This window comes from Rhododendron vialii, chromosome 13a (assembly GCF_030253575.1).
Source record: "Rhododendron vialii isolate Sample 1 chromosome 13a, ASM3025357v1".
Taxonomy (NCBI): domain Eukaryota; kingdom Viridiplantae; phylum Streptophyta; class Magnoliopsida; order Ericales; family Ericaceae; genus Rhododendron; species Rhododendron vialii.
This window is the reverse complement of record NC_080569.1, coordinates 7,854,122-7,873,937: the sequence shown is the minus strand read 5'-3', so window position 1 is coordinate 7,873,937 and position 19,816 is coordinate 7,854,122. Positions and strand designations below refer to the sequence as shown.

Here is a 19,816-nt window from a genome sequence, read left to right as displayed (position 1 = left end):
AAGAATAATTTTGTAAAAATCATTGAACCATGGTAATTTAAAACCGGATTGTAACCTATTTTGTACGGGTAAAGACAGTATTTCGATTACTAAAATATGGTGGGATTGAACCATAATTATAATAGATTTTGGTTTATCGAAAGTAGACCAATTCAAAGATCATGGGAGCCACTAAGGCTAAAACATGTTTTCATGCCCTCCTTTGATTCTATGTTCCCTTGGGTACTCGCATTCCTAGTTCTAAGGCCTTCATTCATTTCTAAAGAGCTCCAGAGAGTTTATAGGGCTTTTTACACTACATCGAACAACACAAAACTGCTTTATGATCGAGATTCGCCTAATACACAGGACTTGCACATTTAAGAAGCCTAATTTTGGTGTCCATACCACCAACAATATCACTTGACAAACTACAATTCCCAAACGACTATCACCACCATCATTTGATAACCACCACAAGTATTGACGCCACTACCTTGGTGGTAGTGACGTTTGTGTCGGTGGTGAAGTGATGTTGGTGCTCCGTTGATCTTTGTAGTGCTCTGCTTACTATCAACTTTTCATAAATTAAAAATGAGTACTTTTAGGATTTGATTTTACCATCTTTTAGTATGTTGAAAATTCTTTTTATCGATGTATAATAGGTCAATATCGAATTTAATATGAGGGAGATGCGAGCTCTTTACTTCAATGATTTACTTTTTGACTCACAAAGGGTAAATTGGTCATGTCAATTGTTGCAAAATTATTTTCTGATTCAAACTACTTGGGTTAGAAATAAGATTTAAAGAGCTTTTTAATGGCTCAAACCTAACAAAAATCGGAGTTCTGGAGTGTCCAGGACAAACCCGCAAAGTTTGAGCAATTGTGGAGTCATAATGCGCCCCAGGCGCAAGCCCTTGCGCGCGGGCGCATCTTAGGACTTTCAAAACCTACCAAACTTTGCTTTTTTGCCGCGGACACTTTCGATCTCCGATTTGGACTCGTTTGAACCATTGAAAAGCTAGTCTTGCCTAATTTCTAAGCGAATAACTTTTACTCCAAAAAAATTAACTCAACAAAAGATAGGACAATTCTACCCTCAATAGGTCAAAAAAAGAGTAATTTTGTAAAAATCATTGAATCACTCTAACTTTAAACAGGATTGTAACCTATTTTGTATGGATAAAGACAGAATTTCAATTACTAAAATATGGTGGGATTGAACCACAATTATATTAGATTTTGGTTTATCGAAAGTAGGTCGAAAGTAGACCAATTCAAAGATCATGGAAGCCATTAAGGCTAAAACATGTTTTTATGCCCTCTATTGATTCTATTTTCCCTTCGGTACTCGCATTCCTAGTTCTAAGGCCTTCATTCATTTCTAAAGAGCTGCAAAGAGTTTATAGGTTTTTTACACTTCATCGAACAACACAAAACTGCTTTATCATCGAGATTCGCCTAATACACAGGGCTTATACATTTAAAAAGCCTAATTTTGGTGTCCATACCACCAACAATATCACTTGACAAACTACAATTCCCGAACGACTATCACAACCATCATTTGATAACCACCACAAGTATTGACGCCACTACCTTGGTGGTAGTGACGATTGTGTCGGTGGTGAAGTGATGTTGGTGTTCCGTTGATCTTTATAGTGCTCTGCTTACTATCAACTTTTCATAAATTAAAAATGAGTACTTTTATGATTCGATTTTACCATCTTTTAGTAAGTTGATTTTTTTTTTATTGATATATAATAGGTCAATATTGAATTTATGATGAGGGAGACGCGAGGTCTTTACTTCAATGATTTACTTTTTGACTCAAAAACGGTAAATTGGTCATGTCAATTGTTGCAAAATTATTTTCTTATTCAAACTACTTGGGTTAGAAATTAAATTTAAAGAGCTTTTTAGTGGCTCAAACCTTGAAAAATTGGAGTTCTGGAATGTCCAGGACAAACCCGCAAAGTTTGAGCAATAATGGAGTCTTACTGCGCCCCAGGCGCATTAACATGCTCCCCAGGCGGAAGCCCTTGCGCCCGGGCGCATCATAGGAATTTCTAAACCTACCAAACTATGCATTCTTGTTGCAGACACTCCCGATCTCCGATTTGGACGTGGTTTGAACCTTTGAAAAGCTAGTCTTACCTAATTTCTAATTATATTACTTTTACTCCAAAAAAATAAACTCAACAAAAGATAGGACAATTCTACCCTCAATAGGTCAAAAAATACTGAATCACTCTAACTTTAAACCGGGTTGTAACCTATTTTGTATGGATAAAGACTGTATTTCGATTACTAAAATATGGTGGGATTGAACCATAATTAGATTAGATTTTGTTTTATCGAAAGTTGTTCAAAAGTAGACCAATTCAAAGATCATGGTAGCCACTAAGGCTAAAACATGTTTTCATGCCTTTCCAATGATTCTATGTTCCCTTTGGTACTCGCATTCCTAGTTCTAAGGCCTTCATTCATTTCTAAAGAGCTCCAGTGAGTGTATAGGGCTTTTTACACTTTATCAAACAACACAAAACTGCATTATTATCGAGATTCGCTTAATACACGGGGCTTATACAATTAAGAAGCCAAATTTTGGTGTCCATACCACCAACAATATCACTTGACAACTACAACTTCCAAACCACCATCACCACCATCATTTGATAACCACCACAAGTATTGACGCCACTACCTTGGTGGTAGTGATGTTTTTGTCTGTGGTGAAGCGATGGTGGTGCTCCGTTGATCGTTGTAGTGGTCTGCTTACTACCAACTTTTCAAAAATTATACATGATTACTTTTATGATTGGATTTTACAATCTTTTAGTACTGTGAAAATTCTTTTTATCGACATATCATAGGTCTATATCGAATTTAAGATGAGGCAGATGCGAGCTCTTTACTTACATGATTTACTTTTCGACTCACAAAGGTAAATTGGCCATGTCATTTGTTGCAAAAATATTTTCCTATTTAAACTACTTGGGTTAGAAATTAGACTGAAAGAGATTTTTAACGACTCGAACGTTGCAAAATTCTGAGTTCCAGAGTGTGCATGACAAACCCGCAAAGTTTGAGCAATTGTGGAGTCTTAATGCACCTTAGGCACATTACCATGCTCTAAGGCGCAGTACCATGCTCCCCAGGCGCAAGCCCTTGCGCGCAGGCGCATCTTAGGACTTTCATAATCTACCAAACTTTCCGGTCTTGCCACGGACACTCTCGATCTCCAATTTGGACGTGATTTGAACCGTTGAAAAGCTAGTCTTGCCTAATTTCTAACTGAATTACTTTTACTCCAAAAAAACTAACTCAACAAAGGAAAGGACAATTCTACCCTCAATAGGTCGAAAAAAGACTAATTTTGTAAAAACCATTAAATCGCAATAATTTTAAACTGGATTGAAACCTATTTTGTATGGATAAAGATTGTATTTCGATTACTAAAATATGATGGGATTGAACCTTAATTATAATAGATTTTGGTTTACCAAAAGTTGGTCGAAACTGGACCAATTCAAAGATCATGGGAGCCACTAAGGCTAAAACGTGTTTTCATGCCCTTTCAATAATTCTATGTTCCCTACGGTACCCACATTCCTTGTTCTAAGGCCCTCATGCATTTCTAAAGAGCATCAGAGAGTGTATAGGGCTTTTTACACTTCATCGAACGATACAAAATTACTTTATCATCGAGGTTCGTTTAATACACAGGGCTTATACATTTGAGAAACCAAATTTTGGTGTCCATGCCACCAACAATATCACTTTAACACTAAAACTCCGTTACTTCCATCACCACCATCATTTGATAACCCCCAAAAGTATAGACGCCACTACCTTGGTGGTAGTGATGTTTGTGTAGGTGGTGAAGCGATGGTGGGGCTCTGTTGATCGTTGTAGTGGTCTACTTACTATCAACTTTTCATAAATTAAACATGAGTACTTTTATGATTGGATTTTACAATCTTTCAGTACTTTGAAAATTCTTTTTATCTATATATAATAGGTCTATATCGAATTGAAGATGAGGGAGATGCGAGCTCTTTACTTAAATGATTTACCTTTCAACTCACAAAGGGTAAATTGGTAGTGTCATTTGTTGCAAAAATATCTTAGGATTCAAACTACTTGGGTTAGAAATTATACTGAAAAAGCTTTTAAAAGGCTCAAACCTTGCAAAATTCTGAGTTTTAGAGTGTTTAGGACAAACCCGCAAAGTTTGAGCAATTGTGGAGCCTTAATGCACCCGAGGTGCATTACCATGCTCCCCAGGTGCAAGGCCTTGCGCCCGGGCTCATCTTAGGAGTTTCAAAACCTACAAAACTATGCATTCTTGCCGCGTACACTCCCGATCTCCGATTTGGACGTGGTTTGAACCATTGAAAAGCTAGTCTTGCCTAATTTCTAACCGATTTATTTTTACTCCAAAAAAATTAACTCAACAAAATATAAGACAATTCTACCCTCAATAGGTCGAAAAAAGAATAATTTTGTAAAAATCATTGAATCATGCTAACTTTAAACCGGATTGTAACCTATTTTGTATGGATAAAGACTGTATTTCGATTACTAAAATTTGATGGGATTGAACCTTAATTATAATAGATTTTGGTTTACTGAAAGTTGGTCGAAAGTAGACCAATTCAAAGATCATGCGAGCCACTAAGCCTAAAACTTGTTTTCCTGCCCTTTCAATGATTCTATGTTCCATTCGGTACCCGCATTCCTACCCGCAAAGTTTGAGCAATTGTGGATCCTTAATGCACCTTAATGCGCATTATCATGCTCCCCAGGCGCAAGCCCTTGCGCCCAGGCGCATCTTAGGACTTTCATAACCTACCAAACTTTCCGGTCTTGCCACGGACACGCCCGATCTCCGATTTGGACGTGGTCTGAACCATTGAAAATCTAATCTTCCCTAATTTCTAACCAAATTACTTTTACTCCAAAAAAATTATCTCCACAAAAGATAGGACAATTCTACCATCAATAGGTTGAAAAAAGACTAATTTTGTAAAAACCATTGAATTGCGCTAACTTTAAACTGGATTGAAACCTATTTTATATGGATAAAGACTGTATTTCAATTACTAAAATATGATGGGATTGAACCTTAATTATAATAGATTTTGGTTTACCGAAAGTTGGTCGAAAGTACACAAATTCAAAGATCATGGGAGCCACAAAGACTAAAACATATTTTCATGCCCTTTCAATGATTCTATGTTCCCTTCGGTACCCGCATTCCTAGTTCTAAGGCCTTAATGCATTTCCTAAGAGCTTCAGAGAGTGTATAGGGCTTTTTACACATCATCAAACAACACAAAATTGCTTAATCATCGAGGTTCTCTTAATACACAGGGCTTATACATTTGAGAAACCAAATTTTGGTGTCCATACCACCAACAATATCACTTTACCACTTAAACTCCGTTAATTCCATAACCACCATCATTTGATAACCCCCAAAAGTATAGACGCCTCTAACTTGGTGGTAGTAGTGATGTAGAAACCAAATTTTGGTGTCCATGCCACCAACAATATCACTTTACCACTTAAACTCCTTTAATTCCATCACCACCATCATTTGATAACACCCAAAAGTATAGATGCCTCTAACTTGGTGGTAGTAGTGATGTTTGTGTAGGTGGTGAAGCGATGGTGGTGCTCTGTTGATCTTTGTAGTGGTCTACTTACTATCAACTTTACATAAATTAAACATGAGTACTTTTATGATTGGATTTTACAATCTTTTAGTACTTTGAAAATTCTTTTTATCGATGTATAATAGGTCTATATCGAATTTAAGCTGAGGGAGATGCGAGCTCTATACTTAAATGATTTACTTTTTGACTCACAAAGGGTAAATTGGTCATGTCATTTGTTGCAAAAATATTTTCGGATTCAAACTATTTGGGTTAGAAATTAGACTGAAAGGGCTTTTTAATGGCTCAAATCTTGCAAAAATCGGAGTTCCGAAGTATCCAAGACAAACCCGCAAAGTTTGAGCAATTGTGGAGTCGTAATGGGGCGCATTACCATGCTCCCCAGGCGCAAGCCCTTGCACCCGGGCGCATCTTAGGAGTTTCAAAACCTACCAAATTTTGCAGTCTTGCCACGGACACTCCCGATCTCCGATTTGGACGTAGTTTGAACCATTGAAAAGCTAGTCTTGCCTAATTTCTAACCGAATTACTTTTACTCCAAAAATATTTATTCACCAAATGATAGAATAGTTTTACCCTCAATAGGTCGAAAAAAAATATTGTTGGAAAAAACCATTGAATCGCGCTAACTTTAAACCGGATTGAAACCTATTTTTTACGGATAAAGAGTGTATTTAGATTACTAAAATATGGTGGGATTGAACAATAATTATTATAGATTTTGGTTTATCAAAAGTTGGTCGAAAATTACCCAACTCAGAGATCATCGGAGCCACTAAGGCTAAAACAAATTTTTATGCCATTCCATTGATTCTATGTTCCCTTCGGTACTCGCATTCCTAGTTCTAAGGCCTCCGGTCATTTCTAAAGAGCTCCAGAGAGCTTATAGGGCTTTTTACACTTCATCAAACAACATAAAATTGCTTTATGATCGAGGTTCGCATCAAACAACATAAAATTGCTTTATGATCGAGGTTCGCCTAATACACAGGGGTTATACGTTTAAGAAACCAAATTTTGGTGTCCATGCCACTAACAATATCACTTGACCAGTAAAACTCCGTTACTTCCATCACCATCATCATTTGATAACCCCCAAAAGTATAGACGCTACTACCTTGGTGGTACTGATGTATGTGTAGGTGGTGAAGTGATGGTGATGCTCTGTTGAACTTTGTAGCAGTCTGCGTACTACCAACTTTTCATAAATTAAACATGAGTACGTTTATGATTGGATTTCACCATCTTTTAGTAATTTGAAAATTCTTTTTATCGATATATAATAGGTCTATATCAAATTAAAGATGAGGGAGATGCGAGCTCTTTACTTAAATGATTTACTTTTCGACTCACAAAGGGTAAATTGGTCATGTCATTTGTTGCATACATATTATAGTATTCAAACTACTTGGGTTATAAATTAGACTTAAAGAGCTTTTTAACGGCTCAAACCTTGCAAAAATCGGAGTTCCGGGGTGTCCAGGGACAAACCTGCAAAGTTTGAGCAATTGTGGAGTCTTAATGCGCCTTAGGTGCATTACCATGCTCCCCAGGCGCAATCCCTTGCGCCCGGATGCATCTTAGGACTTTCAAAACCTATCAAACTTTGCGGTCTTGCCACGAACACTCCCGATCTCCGATTTGGACGTGGTTTCAACCATTGAAAAGCTAGTCTTCCCTAATTTTTAACCGAATTACTTTTATTCCAAAAATATTTATTCACCAAATGATAGGACAATGTTACCCTCAATAGGTCGGAAAAAAAATATTTTTGGAAAAAACCATTGAATCACGCTAACTTTAAGCCGTATTGAAACCTATTTTTTATGGATAAATAGTGTATTTAGATTACTAAAATATGGTGGGATTGAACAATAATTATTATAGATTTTGGTTTATCTAAAGTTGGTCGGAAGTTACCCAATTCAAAGATCATCGGAGCCACTGAGGCTAAAACAGGTTTTCATTCCATTCCATTGATTCTATGTTTTCTTCGTTACTCACATTCCTAGTTCTAAGGCCTTTGTTCATTTCTAAAGATCTTCAGAGAGTTTATAGGGCTTTTTACACTGCATCGACCAACATAAAATTACTTTATCATCGAGGTTCGCCTAATACACAGGGCTTATACATTTAAGAAACCAAATTTTGGTGTCCATACCACCAACAATATCACTTGACCACTACAACTCCGTAACCTCCGTCACCACCATCATTTGATAACCCCCACAAGTATAGACGCCACTACCTTGGTGGTAGTGATGTATGTGTAGGTTGTGAAGTGATGGCGATGCTCCGTTGATCTTTATAGTCAATCTGCTTTTTTTCAACTTTTTATTAATTAAACATGAGTAATGTTATGATTGGATTTCACCATCTTTTAGTGCTATGAAAATTCTTTTTATCGATATATAATAGTACTTTATCAAATTTAAGAGGAGCGAGATGCGAGCTCTTTACTTCAATGATTTACTTTTCGATTCACAAAGGGAAAATTGGTCATGTCTTTTGATGCAAAAATATTTTAGGATTCAAACTACTTGGGCTAGAAATTAGTCTTAACAAGATTTTAAATGGCTCAAACCTTGCAAAAATCGGAGTTTCGGAGTGTCCTGGACAAACCCGCAAAGTTTGAGCAATTGTGGTGTCTTAATGCGCCCAGGCGCATTACCATGCTCTCCAGGCGCAAGCCCTTGCACCCGGGTGCTTCTTAGGGCTTTCAAAAGCTACCAAACTTTGCGGTCTTGTCACGGACACTCCCGATCTCCGATTTGAATGTGGTTTGAACCATTGAAAAGCTAGTCTTGCCTAATTTCTAACCGAATTACTTTTACTCAAATATCCTATACTAAAAATTGGATCTAAACCATTGATATTGTAGAGTTTGATGAGTATTTCATCCACACCAAAATTCAAGTCGATCAAAAATTGAAAACCTCATGGTCGAATCGAATTTATTGGGAAGTAAATTTTCAAATTTAAATTTGTCATTCATTTCAACAAGAATTAGATCACTGAATTATTGATATCTGATTGAGTTGCTCTATAATTAGTACATTATAAACGGCTCAGATTAGATTTTGCCCATTTTGGTGGCAAAAGGGTATTTTCCTCTTATATATTGTTTTTGAAATTCAAAATTTTGTTAATATAGATGGAAAATATGACTGCATACTTTACAAACCACAAGGTATTATCTGTACACTTTTAAACCATAAGAGGTGCATCTGTACATAACTCAAACCACAATGGGTCAAAGTGTACTTTGCCCTTTTAGCAAATAGACCGAGATTATGGCGGCTAGCATTTTCCACCATAATTTGGTTCATCTACAACACTGTCTGATATTATCACATTTTGGTCCACAAAAGTAACAAGCATTACTGGCCATAAGATCCGCCATCATTTTGGATTGAAAAAAGAAACGAGCATTAGGAAAAACTCATGATTTTTTGGGAGATTTTGCGCTTGACTAATTGTTGGTCGTTCTTGCCGAATAATGGGTAATGAGCCAATAAATCAAACAAAGAGAATACACAGATATTTGCATGGTTCGAACAAACTTGCTTTTTAGCCAAATTCGCCTACTCCATGGCAAGCAGCCTCATCCATTCTCATTAACAAATCTCAATGAGCACACATATCCATTTACATCGAATAAATCATTGTAGATGTCAAACAATTATCCATAATAAATGGAATACACAAATATCAGACTAAGACATGGATATCTCGCTGTCTTCAAGAAGATTCAAGCCCTCTGCGGCTAGTTGAATCTTGAACCACAGTAGAACTCCAATATGGCTTGTCCCCTCCAAGATAAAACAGCTCGACAAGGCCGGCTCAAGACTTTTGGGGGCTTGAAGCGAATTCCTATAGTGGGCCCTTATACATTTAATTTGCAAAAAAAAAAAAAAAGAAGCAAACTAACAAATACATCCAAGACCCGTGAAATCAGTAATACCTAATTGTTTAATACGATCCCAGGCAAAGAAAACGCTAAACTTGAAAGCATCCAACTGAAAAAAATTATGATAATTTATTCCCGTGCAGGAAGCATATTTAAAACAATGAATCTTATTTCAACTCCCTCATGGAAAGCAAACAAGTAGTAAATAGTGAGTGGCATGAGTATTTGTTACCCATCCCACATCGCTTTTGTAGAAACAAAAACACTCCAAAAGAGGCTATAGCATATAAATACCCAAGTAGTTCAGAGTCTTTACTGTTTGGAAAGTTTAAACCAGAATTCTCTTCCTATTAGGTGGCGGGCCTACAGCCCCATGTAATGTATAGTAAATCTATATGAATGGTGTTACCAAAATTCTTGTTTTCTTTCCAATCGACGGAGAATCGACGGAAAATTGTATTCGAGGTTTGCTGGAATGTGGATGTGAAAAGTGGAGTTTGGTTCCTCGCCGTATTTCAGGACTTCTTTGGAAACAAACAATGAAGTGGATGAAGTATGGAAGAAGATTAACAAAACGGACTTTATTAACCCTCAAAGTAGCAGAACAATCAATCGAGATGATTGAGTGAACAATTACAAGTTAACTCTACTCCTAGAAAAGAAAAGATAAAGGCCTGATTGGCGTTGTTTGTGTGTCCTTACAATGAGGCCTAAAAAGGCTATTTATAGGAAAACAAATATGCGCAGGAAATAACTTCCCAACTTCTTCAATACTCCTCATTCTCCTTTGCTTCCACTTGTCCAAATAACTTCCCACTAACATCAAAGTGTGTAGGAGTATGCCAAGTGTTCTTTTCAACCGCCAAGTGTGTAAGACAATGCCATGTGTCCTTTCAACTTCCAAGTAAATAGAGATACGCCAAGTGTCCTGCACATGTTATTAAAATACAAATACCAAAAATAATAATAAAATAGGTTGTATTTCTATAATCGTCACCTTTCGGTCGATTATCGACGGGCGGTGAATATATGGTCCAAACAATGCCCCCCTTATTCATTTGGGTGAAGTGCTAACGTAACCCAAGTGAATAATGAACTAGTTTTGAATCACCCCTCTGTCGATATCGACGGGTGATAACTTATTATGGTGTAAATAATTTGCCCCCCAAGTTCATTTGGCAAAACCAAATAATACTAGGCAATTAACGATTTTCACATATTTTCAGAGGGTTCTTTTGGTCCATAAACATGATTAAAGTTTCTAATCAAGGGCCAATATTTGCTGGCAAAGCCTTGTCCATAATCGACGGACATGGCTTAAAATCGACAGAAATTTCCTATTATCGACAGGAACAATTGGCCACTATTAATATTAGTATCTAACACAGAAGTCTTTTGTCATAAGACTGTATTTGTAACTACCCAAGAGTGGTTAACGCAATTAGCAAATCAAACAAAACCATACAAATGACTTTGGAAATCCATCCAAATAACGTCCCCTTATTCATTTGGGTGAAGTGCTAACGCAACCCAAGTGAATAATTTAACTAGTTTTAAATCAATCCTCTGTCGATATCGACGGGTGATAACTCTTTAGGGTGTATAAACATTTATGCCCCCAACTCTCGAAGAGTTTTAGATAAATTTTACATAACTTTTTCACTTTTCGACTGAAACAACACAACCTTGAAGGCATAAAAATCACTGTCGAAAATCACATGGCATGGCTTAACAGATTGCCTCTGTCGAAATTTTTTCTTTGAACTGAATCCTTACTGAAAGGAAATTGGAAACGTGGTCTGTCGATAAAAATGTTGACAACCTAAAATCCACACGTATTTCAACCAAAACCAAAATGAAAGGCTTTCAAAAATTCATCCCTCTTAACATCCGAACAACGTCCAACATAAATTCGTATTGAACATATGATTGTTCATGATTTGCAGCCATGATTGGTTTGAACTCGTACTCCATGGGCAAGTTTTCACCATTCTAAACCCGTATAGATGGAGTGGAAGAATCATTTTCTATTTGACCATCGATGGTCTAAATTAAAAAACTCTGGTCGAATTATCTTCACGACTTGACTTGCTTCGAGTTTCAATTTTCGAGCCACTTAAGTTTTATAATTGGCTCTTCTAAGGATAAGTTTGCCCCCCAAGTTCATTTGACAAAACCAAATTATACCAGGCAACCATCAATTTTCACATATTTTTCAAAGGATTCTTTTGGCCCATAAACATGATTAAAGTTTTTAATCAATGGCCAATAATATTAGAACCGTGCTTCAAAAGTGTTGGTTGTAAACCTTATGAATTATCGATAGAAGACTGTCCGAATCGACTGCTCAAATCGACAAGAGCATAACCTGTGAATCCATTTTGTAGTATTAAGCATTTAAAACCCTTATGTTTATAAGAGCCTTCCACATGTACCTACATAAAACCATACGTGTAATGGAAGCCAAAAAGGTCAAATGCCTTGACATGCCATGAACACATCAGTAAATTGAAGGCAGACACATGTAATGGTAAACACATCTTGTTTTAGTATCAAGCCTTACGTGTAAGGCTATAATTTTTGCATGAATAAATTCTTCAAGCCTTGCAAGGCTTTTATTTCCAAGTTGATTTTTTTTTTTTTTTAAGAACTGATGGTGCGGACAAAATTAAGATATTTTGCCCAAAAATTGTAGAAAAGCATTGAACATATCGACACCTCTTAACCAAAATTGGGCATGTTTCAACCAAAACCAATACGGATACCAATATAGATGGCTTCTAAAAAATCCATACCTCTTCCGAATATTGTTGATCAATAATTGAACAAATAATTCTGGGGTTCTTGTGGTTGATGTGTAGTGTGCCATAAGAGGCACATATTGACTTTGATTAGTACCAAATCCATGCGGTACTTTGAAACCAATGGGAATGGTTTCATTTTGGTCATTACCACATTGACTTCCAACTCTATTACTTCCACTAGTATTTGGAAGTGGTTGATAAAAATCCATTGGCCTTGTTGGGCTAGGCCTAGGTTCAAAAATTGGATTTTCAAATACTTGAGAAAAAGGTACCTCAGTAACATGATTTGGACATCCACTGCTTTGTCCAAGGTTAACGTTTACGTTAACTGGTACTTCCATTATTGGCTGATTTCGAGCCATTGCAACTTTAAACATAGCCATCAATGTTTTGGCTATTTCACTCTCTGGATCATTTAAAACCCTCGCAAATCGTTGAATCAAGTCAGACGATTCAATCTCTGAGCCATTTGGTGCCATTGCTCACTTCCAAATTAGTAACGAGCCCTCCTTCTAGCGCCAAAATTGTTACCAAAATTCTTGTTTTCTTTCCAATCGACGGAAAATTGTATTCGAGGTTTGTTGGAATGTGGGTGTGAAAAGTGGAGTTTGGTTCCTCGCCGTATTTCAGGACTTCTTTGAAAACAAACAATGAAGTGGATGAAGTATGGAAGAAGATTAACAAAACGGACTTTATTAACCCTCAAAGTAGCAGAACAATCAATCGAGATGATTGAGTGAACAATTACAAGTTAACTCTATTCCTAGAAAAGAAAAGATAAAGGCCTAATTGGCGTTGTTTGTGTGTCCTTACAATGAGGCCTAAAAAGGCTATTTATAGGAAAACAAATATGCGCAGGAAATAACTTCCCAACTTCTTCAATACTCCTCATTCTCCTTTGCTTCCACTTGTCCAAATAACTTCCCACTAACATCAAAGTGTGTAGGAGTATGCCAAGTGTTCTTTTCAACCGCCAAGTGTGTAAGACAATGCCATGTGTCCTTTCAACTTCCAAGTAAATAGAGATACGCCAAGTGTTCTGCACATGTTATTAAAATACAAATACCAAAAATAATAATAAAATAGGTTGTATTTCCATAATCGTCACCTTTCGGTCGATTATCGACGGGCGGTGAATATATGGTCCAAACAAATGGAATACCAGAGTTCAGGGGCCTAGTATGGATCACAAATTGGGGGCTGTAAGCATCTGATTCCTTCGCCTACCCCATGAACTGGGCTGCATTTCTGTTGGCTCGAACAATCCTGCACAAGTTAGTTGAGTCCAAAGCTCCACCACAGAAAAAACACCCTTCCATTTTTTGCTGGGTAATCTCTCTATAAACACAATACATAGAGTATACAAATATGGAGTAATATGGGAGAACCTTGATCACAGCCTAAAGGCTTGAATACATCAGGCTTATGCTTCTACATACAACAAAACAACAGAAGCATACATTTATATAGAGGTGAGTGCACAAATAAAATGTGGCAATCCCTCGGATTTTTTCTTTTGCCGACAATACTCTTATCAATGCTCCCAACCACTTCACTGTGGCTACATACCACCTTATAGGTTTTTGTCTCCAATAATATGCCCGACACACACACATAAAAATTAGATGGGAAAACCGACCCGCCACCATGCGATAAAAATTAATTGTTATCGGTCAAAATTGAAAAGCAGATGTCAACCATTAATTGTTGAAATGGACGGCTGAGATTGTGCAAAGCCGTGAATAAGTTTCTCTCAATTTGCTAATTATCAAGAATATTTAACAACTGAATGCACCACTGAGACATGGGATTTAACACCACCTTCAGTAATTGATAGTAGTCAGTAGAAGAGGAGATGAAAGATGACTAAATGGGCGGATACTTCCGCAATAAGTTCTGAGTTTTGCAACAAACTCATTCAATGAGGCCAAAAAAATCCCTGTGAAACCTTCAAACCGTCCAAGGACCGACAGTATTTTCGGCACCAAAGACTCTTTGACGATCAAGTTAGTGGAAGGAGATACAAGTGTATATAGGAACTCTGAAATTAGGGTTATAGAGTGTGCACCTTCTTAACATGACATTGAGACATATAGATACATAAATATATGCGGTATGTGGTAGAGATTATTAGAGATTTTATGTGATTACAATTGCGTGATTACAGGGGATTCTATGTGATCCGTATTAGGATATGCTCGTCTTTTCATACCGGATCATGTGCTGCCTGGCACAATCTGAGTGATCCCCACATCACTGGAAGACTGGACGAGGGTCGGATGCTCAGGTCAGCTAAAGGACTAAATTATGACTCATCATTACGTTTGGAAGAAATTTTCAATTAAGAGGCAAAAAATCGGGAAGGTACGGGATTTTTTATATTTTATTTTTTGTTAACTTGGTATGGGATTTTTTATATTTCATTTTCCTTGTTCCCTTCTTTTCTTTTATTACAATCATTATTATGCTAACAAAATGTCAAGGAACTCAACTTTAGAACACGACTCCGTACTCAATTGTGCTCGGAGATGTATGAGGTTCTATGTTCATCGAACGGCTCTGTACACTGTTGTGTCCAAAATCATGTTTTGGAGTTGGATTCCTGACATTGCTCTTTTACTAATGCGGAAAAGTTTTGGTCCTAATTCTACACAATTCTGCTTCCACATCTCTCGTGTCCATTCGTTCCCCTGGTGATTCCATTGAGCATGAAACTCCAATTGTCAGCACCGCAACCAAACACTCCTTGATTTTGCCTTCCCTCGCCGTTGTGCTGTCATCATCACCTCCAACTTCTGACAAAAGAGAAGGTTCATCAATCTCCATCACTCTTTTTCGGGCAGTGCTGTCTTAGTAAAATGATGGAGGTTTCGACCATCCTCAAATATGGTATTAGTAGGTCTCCTTCCTGTAAACATCTCCAGTAAGAGAATTCCAAAGCTGTAGACATCTCCTTGGATCGATGCCTTACTTCCCATGCCATATTCTATATACACAATCAAGAATCATGACAGATAAAAAACCTGTCAATCCAAGATCGCCCACACAAGCATGAGCATTTGCAATAAATAAAACAAAGAGTATATCAATACACTTCTGAGAAAGATGAGCTTACTTTCCAAGAGCAATGTAGCCAACAGTTCCTTTTATCCCAGCTGAACTTGTTTGAGTTTGAGAAATAGTGGGCTGGTTATCAGATAAAAAACTTGTCAATCCAAAATCGCCCCCAATATCTTGTTATTATCAATGAAAAATTACTTTCTTTGCTGATAAAAAAATCTTGAATATGATTAGAGAAACTGGAACCGAGAAAGAGAGAGGAGAGAGATTGAGGGGGTGTTTGGATACTTATTGTTTGCATTTTCATTTTTACCTTTTCTACTTTTGGCTGTTTGGAGACTCCACCCGTAACACATTCCATGAAAATGCATTTTTGATTTTTGGTGTTAGAGAGAAAAAGGCAAAAGTAGGGGGAGAGGAGTTTTTTGACATCTCGTTTTCCACTTTTCCTATTTTGGTGACATAAATGACCTATAAAATGTATTTTGCACATCTCCCAAGCACTATCCCTGTTGCAAAATGCATGCTACACAAAACTCCAAAGTTATAGATTCAATAATACATTTTGACAATAATCCATCCCAATTCGTTTCTCTAAACTCTTTCCTTAATGTTTCTAATCTATTCCGTTTGACCAAAAAAAGAGAGAAAGAAATGCAACATCTAACTAAACAATTACTTCAATTAAAGGGACGATGCGGGAGAGTCCTGACTCCTGAGTCGAAGATGGAGGGGAATAGGAATGGCGTCGAGAAACCCCATAATGGTGGAGGACAGAGTCACTCTGTAAACGACTGCTAGAGATGAAGACGCAAAAAAGGAAAAATGGCAGATGCCTTTGGGATTTCCTTGTTCCCTTCTCTTTTATTGTTCATTACAATCATTGGGCTTACAAAAAGTCAAGGAACCCAACTTAAGAACACAACTCCAGCCCCAATTATGTTCGGAGGTGTATGAGGGTTGACGTTCATCGAACAACTCTATACACATCTATGTCCGGAGTTGAGTTTTGAAGTTGGGCTCCTGGCAAATGCTCTTTTGCTAATGAGCAACAATTTTGGTCCTAGTTCTACACAATTCTGCTACCACATCTCTCATGCCCATTCGTTCCCCTGGCGATTGCATTGAGCATGAAACTCCAATTGTCAACACTGCAACCAAACACTCCTTGATTTTGCCTTCCCTCGCCGTTATGACTTCTGATAAAAGAGAAGGTTCAGCAATCTCCATCACTCTTTCGGGCAGTGCAATCTTAGTAAAATGATGGAGGTTTCGACCATCCTCGAATATGGTATCGGTAGGTCTCCTTCCTGTAAATATCTCCAGTAAGAGAATTCCAAAGCTGTAGACATCTCCCTGGATCGATGGCTTACTTCCCATCCCATACTCTATATATACACAACCAAGAATCGTGACAGATCATGTTAGTTGCCATAGGAGTTTAAACTTCACGTTGGTTTCTTTTCAATTGTTAGAAGAAATGATGTTCAAATTCATAAGCTTTTGCAATAAATAAAACAAAGGAAAGAGTATCAATACACGTATGAGATAGATAGGCTTACTTACCAGGAGCAACATAGCCAACCGTTCCTCTTATCCCAGTTGAACTTGATTCAGTTTGAGAAATAGTGGGTAGGCTATCAGACAAAAACCTTGCCAATCCAAAATCGCCCACATGCGCAGCCATGTCATGACCAAGCAGAATATTACTTGGCTTCAGATCACCATGAACAATCGCTGTGTGGCAGTGATGGTGAAGATACTCAAGTGCAGATGCCATATCAATTGCTATGCTTAGTCTCTGAGTCAGACTTAAACCTCTTGGGTGTTCATTCTGATCACCTTCACTTTGGTGCAGCCACTCCTCAAGGCTTCCGTTGGGCATGAATTCGAAAATTAGTGCCTTGAAATCCTCCCCTTTGGAATCAATACTTGAGCATGTAGTGATTATCTTGACGAGATTCCGGTGTCGAATATTTCTCAACGCAGTGCATTCAGCCATAAAACTCTTGGAAGCTCCTTTCTCTTCAAGTTTGAGTACCTTCACTGCTACATCCATTGCTTCGCTTCCTAGAACCCCTTTGTAGACAAAACCAAAGTGTCCCTCACCAATCAAGTTAGCTGATGAGAACTGGTTAGTTGCTTGGACAAGCTCTGAATAAGAAACCTGTCTAAACTGCTCATCTGTTGGTAACATGATCGAAGGACTGCTTTCTGGTCTCTTCTTCCTGCATAAACAACCCAACAGAAATGCCAACAGAACGGAACACGAAATAGCCACTGAAATTGCTATTTTGATGGCAAGAGTTTTTCCTCTTTTCTTTGTTACAGGTATTTGACAAGAAGGAAGTCCCAAACTCTTTATGCCTCCACAGAGGTTACTGTTCCCAACAATTGAAAACACGCTTATGTTTCTGAAAACCCCCTCTTGTGGCACCTCACCGTCGAGGTTATTGTAAGATAGATTGAGACTTTGTAGAAGAGTGAAATTCTGCAAGTAGGCTGGAATTTGACCTGACAAGTTGTTTCTAGAAAGATCGAGGAAATTAAGGCTCTTTAGAGTGCTCAAAGCCAGAGGAATTCTCCCTCCAAATAAGTTATCCCCCAAACTGAGGGACTCCAGCATGATACACTTGGAAAGAGTACTTGGAATTTCTCCGGACAATCTGTTATTCGAAACATTCAGCTCCACGAGTTTGCTCATGTCAGCGACCTCCATGGGCAAGGGTCCGGTCAGAAAATTCTGTGATAAGTTGAAAGAAAGAGCAGTAGAAACGCTTAGAACTTCCTTTGGTATGAAACCGGTTAAGTTGTTGCCGAACAGGTGTAGGAACTGGAGTTGCTTGCAATTTCCCAAACTAGGAGGAATGTTTCCACTCAAGCTATTTGTGAACAAATATAATCCCTGCAAATTTGTGATGTTTCCAATTGTTTCAGGAACCGACCCTGAAATTCTGTTATCGAACAGGTAAAGATATTGCAGTCTTTCAAGTTTGCCTATACCTTCAGGAATTTCACCGGTAATCGAGTTTGCAAAAATTCCCAATCTTGTAAGGCCGATTAAATTTATGATTCCTTCAGGAATGCTCCCTGATATCTGGTTATTATCTGCGAAAAGCTGTTGTAGCGTAGTTGAAAAATTAGCGATTGAAGTGGGCAATTCACCTTTGAACCTGTTAATACCTATGTCAAATAACTCGAGGTTGCTGCAGTTAGTTACAGAAGTTAGAAAGCTGAACCCTTCTACCTCATCTGTCTCTAATTGATTTCCGAATACTGTGAACCTTACTAGGTCTTTTAAGCTTCCGAGATTTCTAAGCATGGTTCCTGTAAAAGTATTCAGAGCAAAATTACATTGTTGTAGTCCAGATGCATTTGATAAAGAAACCGGCAGGTGACCGGTGAACTGGTTTTTTCCGACATACAAGCCGCGAAGACTGGGAAGAGTGAGGCCAATGTCTTGTGGGATTGACCCGTGGAACTGGTTGTTTCCTAGACCTAAGACAAGGAGCGAAGAAATATTGTAGATAGAAGGAAGAACCTCCCCCGATAAACTGTTTTCATGAATACTAAATTCTTTCAAATTCAGCAGTCTCCCTAGTTCGGATGGAATGGTTCCTTGGAAGTAGTTTCGTGACATGACCAAGTCAAGCAGAGAAGAAGCATTACCTAACCAAGGTGGGATGCTTCCGGTGAGTCCATTAACAGATACATAAAACCCCTTGAGTTTGTTTGTTGATAAAGAGCTCAGCTCCTCCGGGATTTTGCCAACTAGATTGTTGTAGTTCAACCTGATGACTTGAATATTAGAACAATAGGACAAGTTGGTTGGGATCTCCCCTTGGAATGCGTTTCTGCTGAGATAGAGAGACTTAAGCCGCGTCAAGCGACCGAACTCCTGTGGAATCATGCCTTGGAAACTATTGTTTTCGAGATTGATCCCTCTGAGAAAGCTGAGGTTCCCCAAGTGAGGTGGTAATGATCCGGTCAACTTCTTGCCTGCTAAATTAAGGAATGTGACTCTTCCAGGATGTCGGGTGCTGCATGAAACGCCCTGCCATTTGCAGAAATGGATAGAGGTGTTCCATGAGGCTGTGAGATTGAGTGGGTCTTGGGTTATTCTGTCTTTGAAGGCAAGCAATGAGAGCCTGCCGGTTTCGTTCCAGATTGGGAATGCAGCAGCTACTGAAGAAGGTTTTGAATTTGTTGGGTATATGAAGACGGCAATGTAAGCAAGGATGAAGCTTGTTATTAGTTTTCTCATCTTGACAAGGCTGATCTCTGGTGGAATGGGAAAGAGATAGAGGAAATTGGGCATGTAAGCCAACTGCTTACCCACTTGTGTTTATGTATATTCACGTCCAATTCAGAGGGAC

General features: G+C 38.0%; 1 protein-coding gene across 3 annotated transcripts in view; it reads right to left on the bottom strand.

Annotated features, from left to right (window-relative positions):
• Nucleotides 1-19,816, bottom strand: part of LOC131314331 (LRR receptor-like serine/threonine-protein kinase EFR) — a 41,915-nt gene extending 22,099 nt beyond the window's left edge. Inside the window, exons 1-2 of one of the 3 annotated variants that reach the window (XM_058342885.1) lie at nucleotides 17,007-19,816; nucleotides 14,848-15,366 (exon numbers count right to left, since the gene is read on the bottom strand). In XM_058342885.1, the coding sequence (XP_058198868.1) occupies nucleotides 15,206-15,366; nucleotides 17,007-19,758 (2,913 nt within the window). In that variant the 5' untranslated portion in view covers nucleotides 19,759-19,816 and the 3' untranslated portion in view covers nucleotides 14,848-15,205. Of the gene's footprint in view, nucleotides 1-14,847; nucleotides 15,367-16,256; nucleotides 16,829-17,006 lie in introns of those variants that run through there. The other 2 variants (XM_058342883.1, XM_058342882.1) reach the window with 2 other exon arrangements.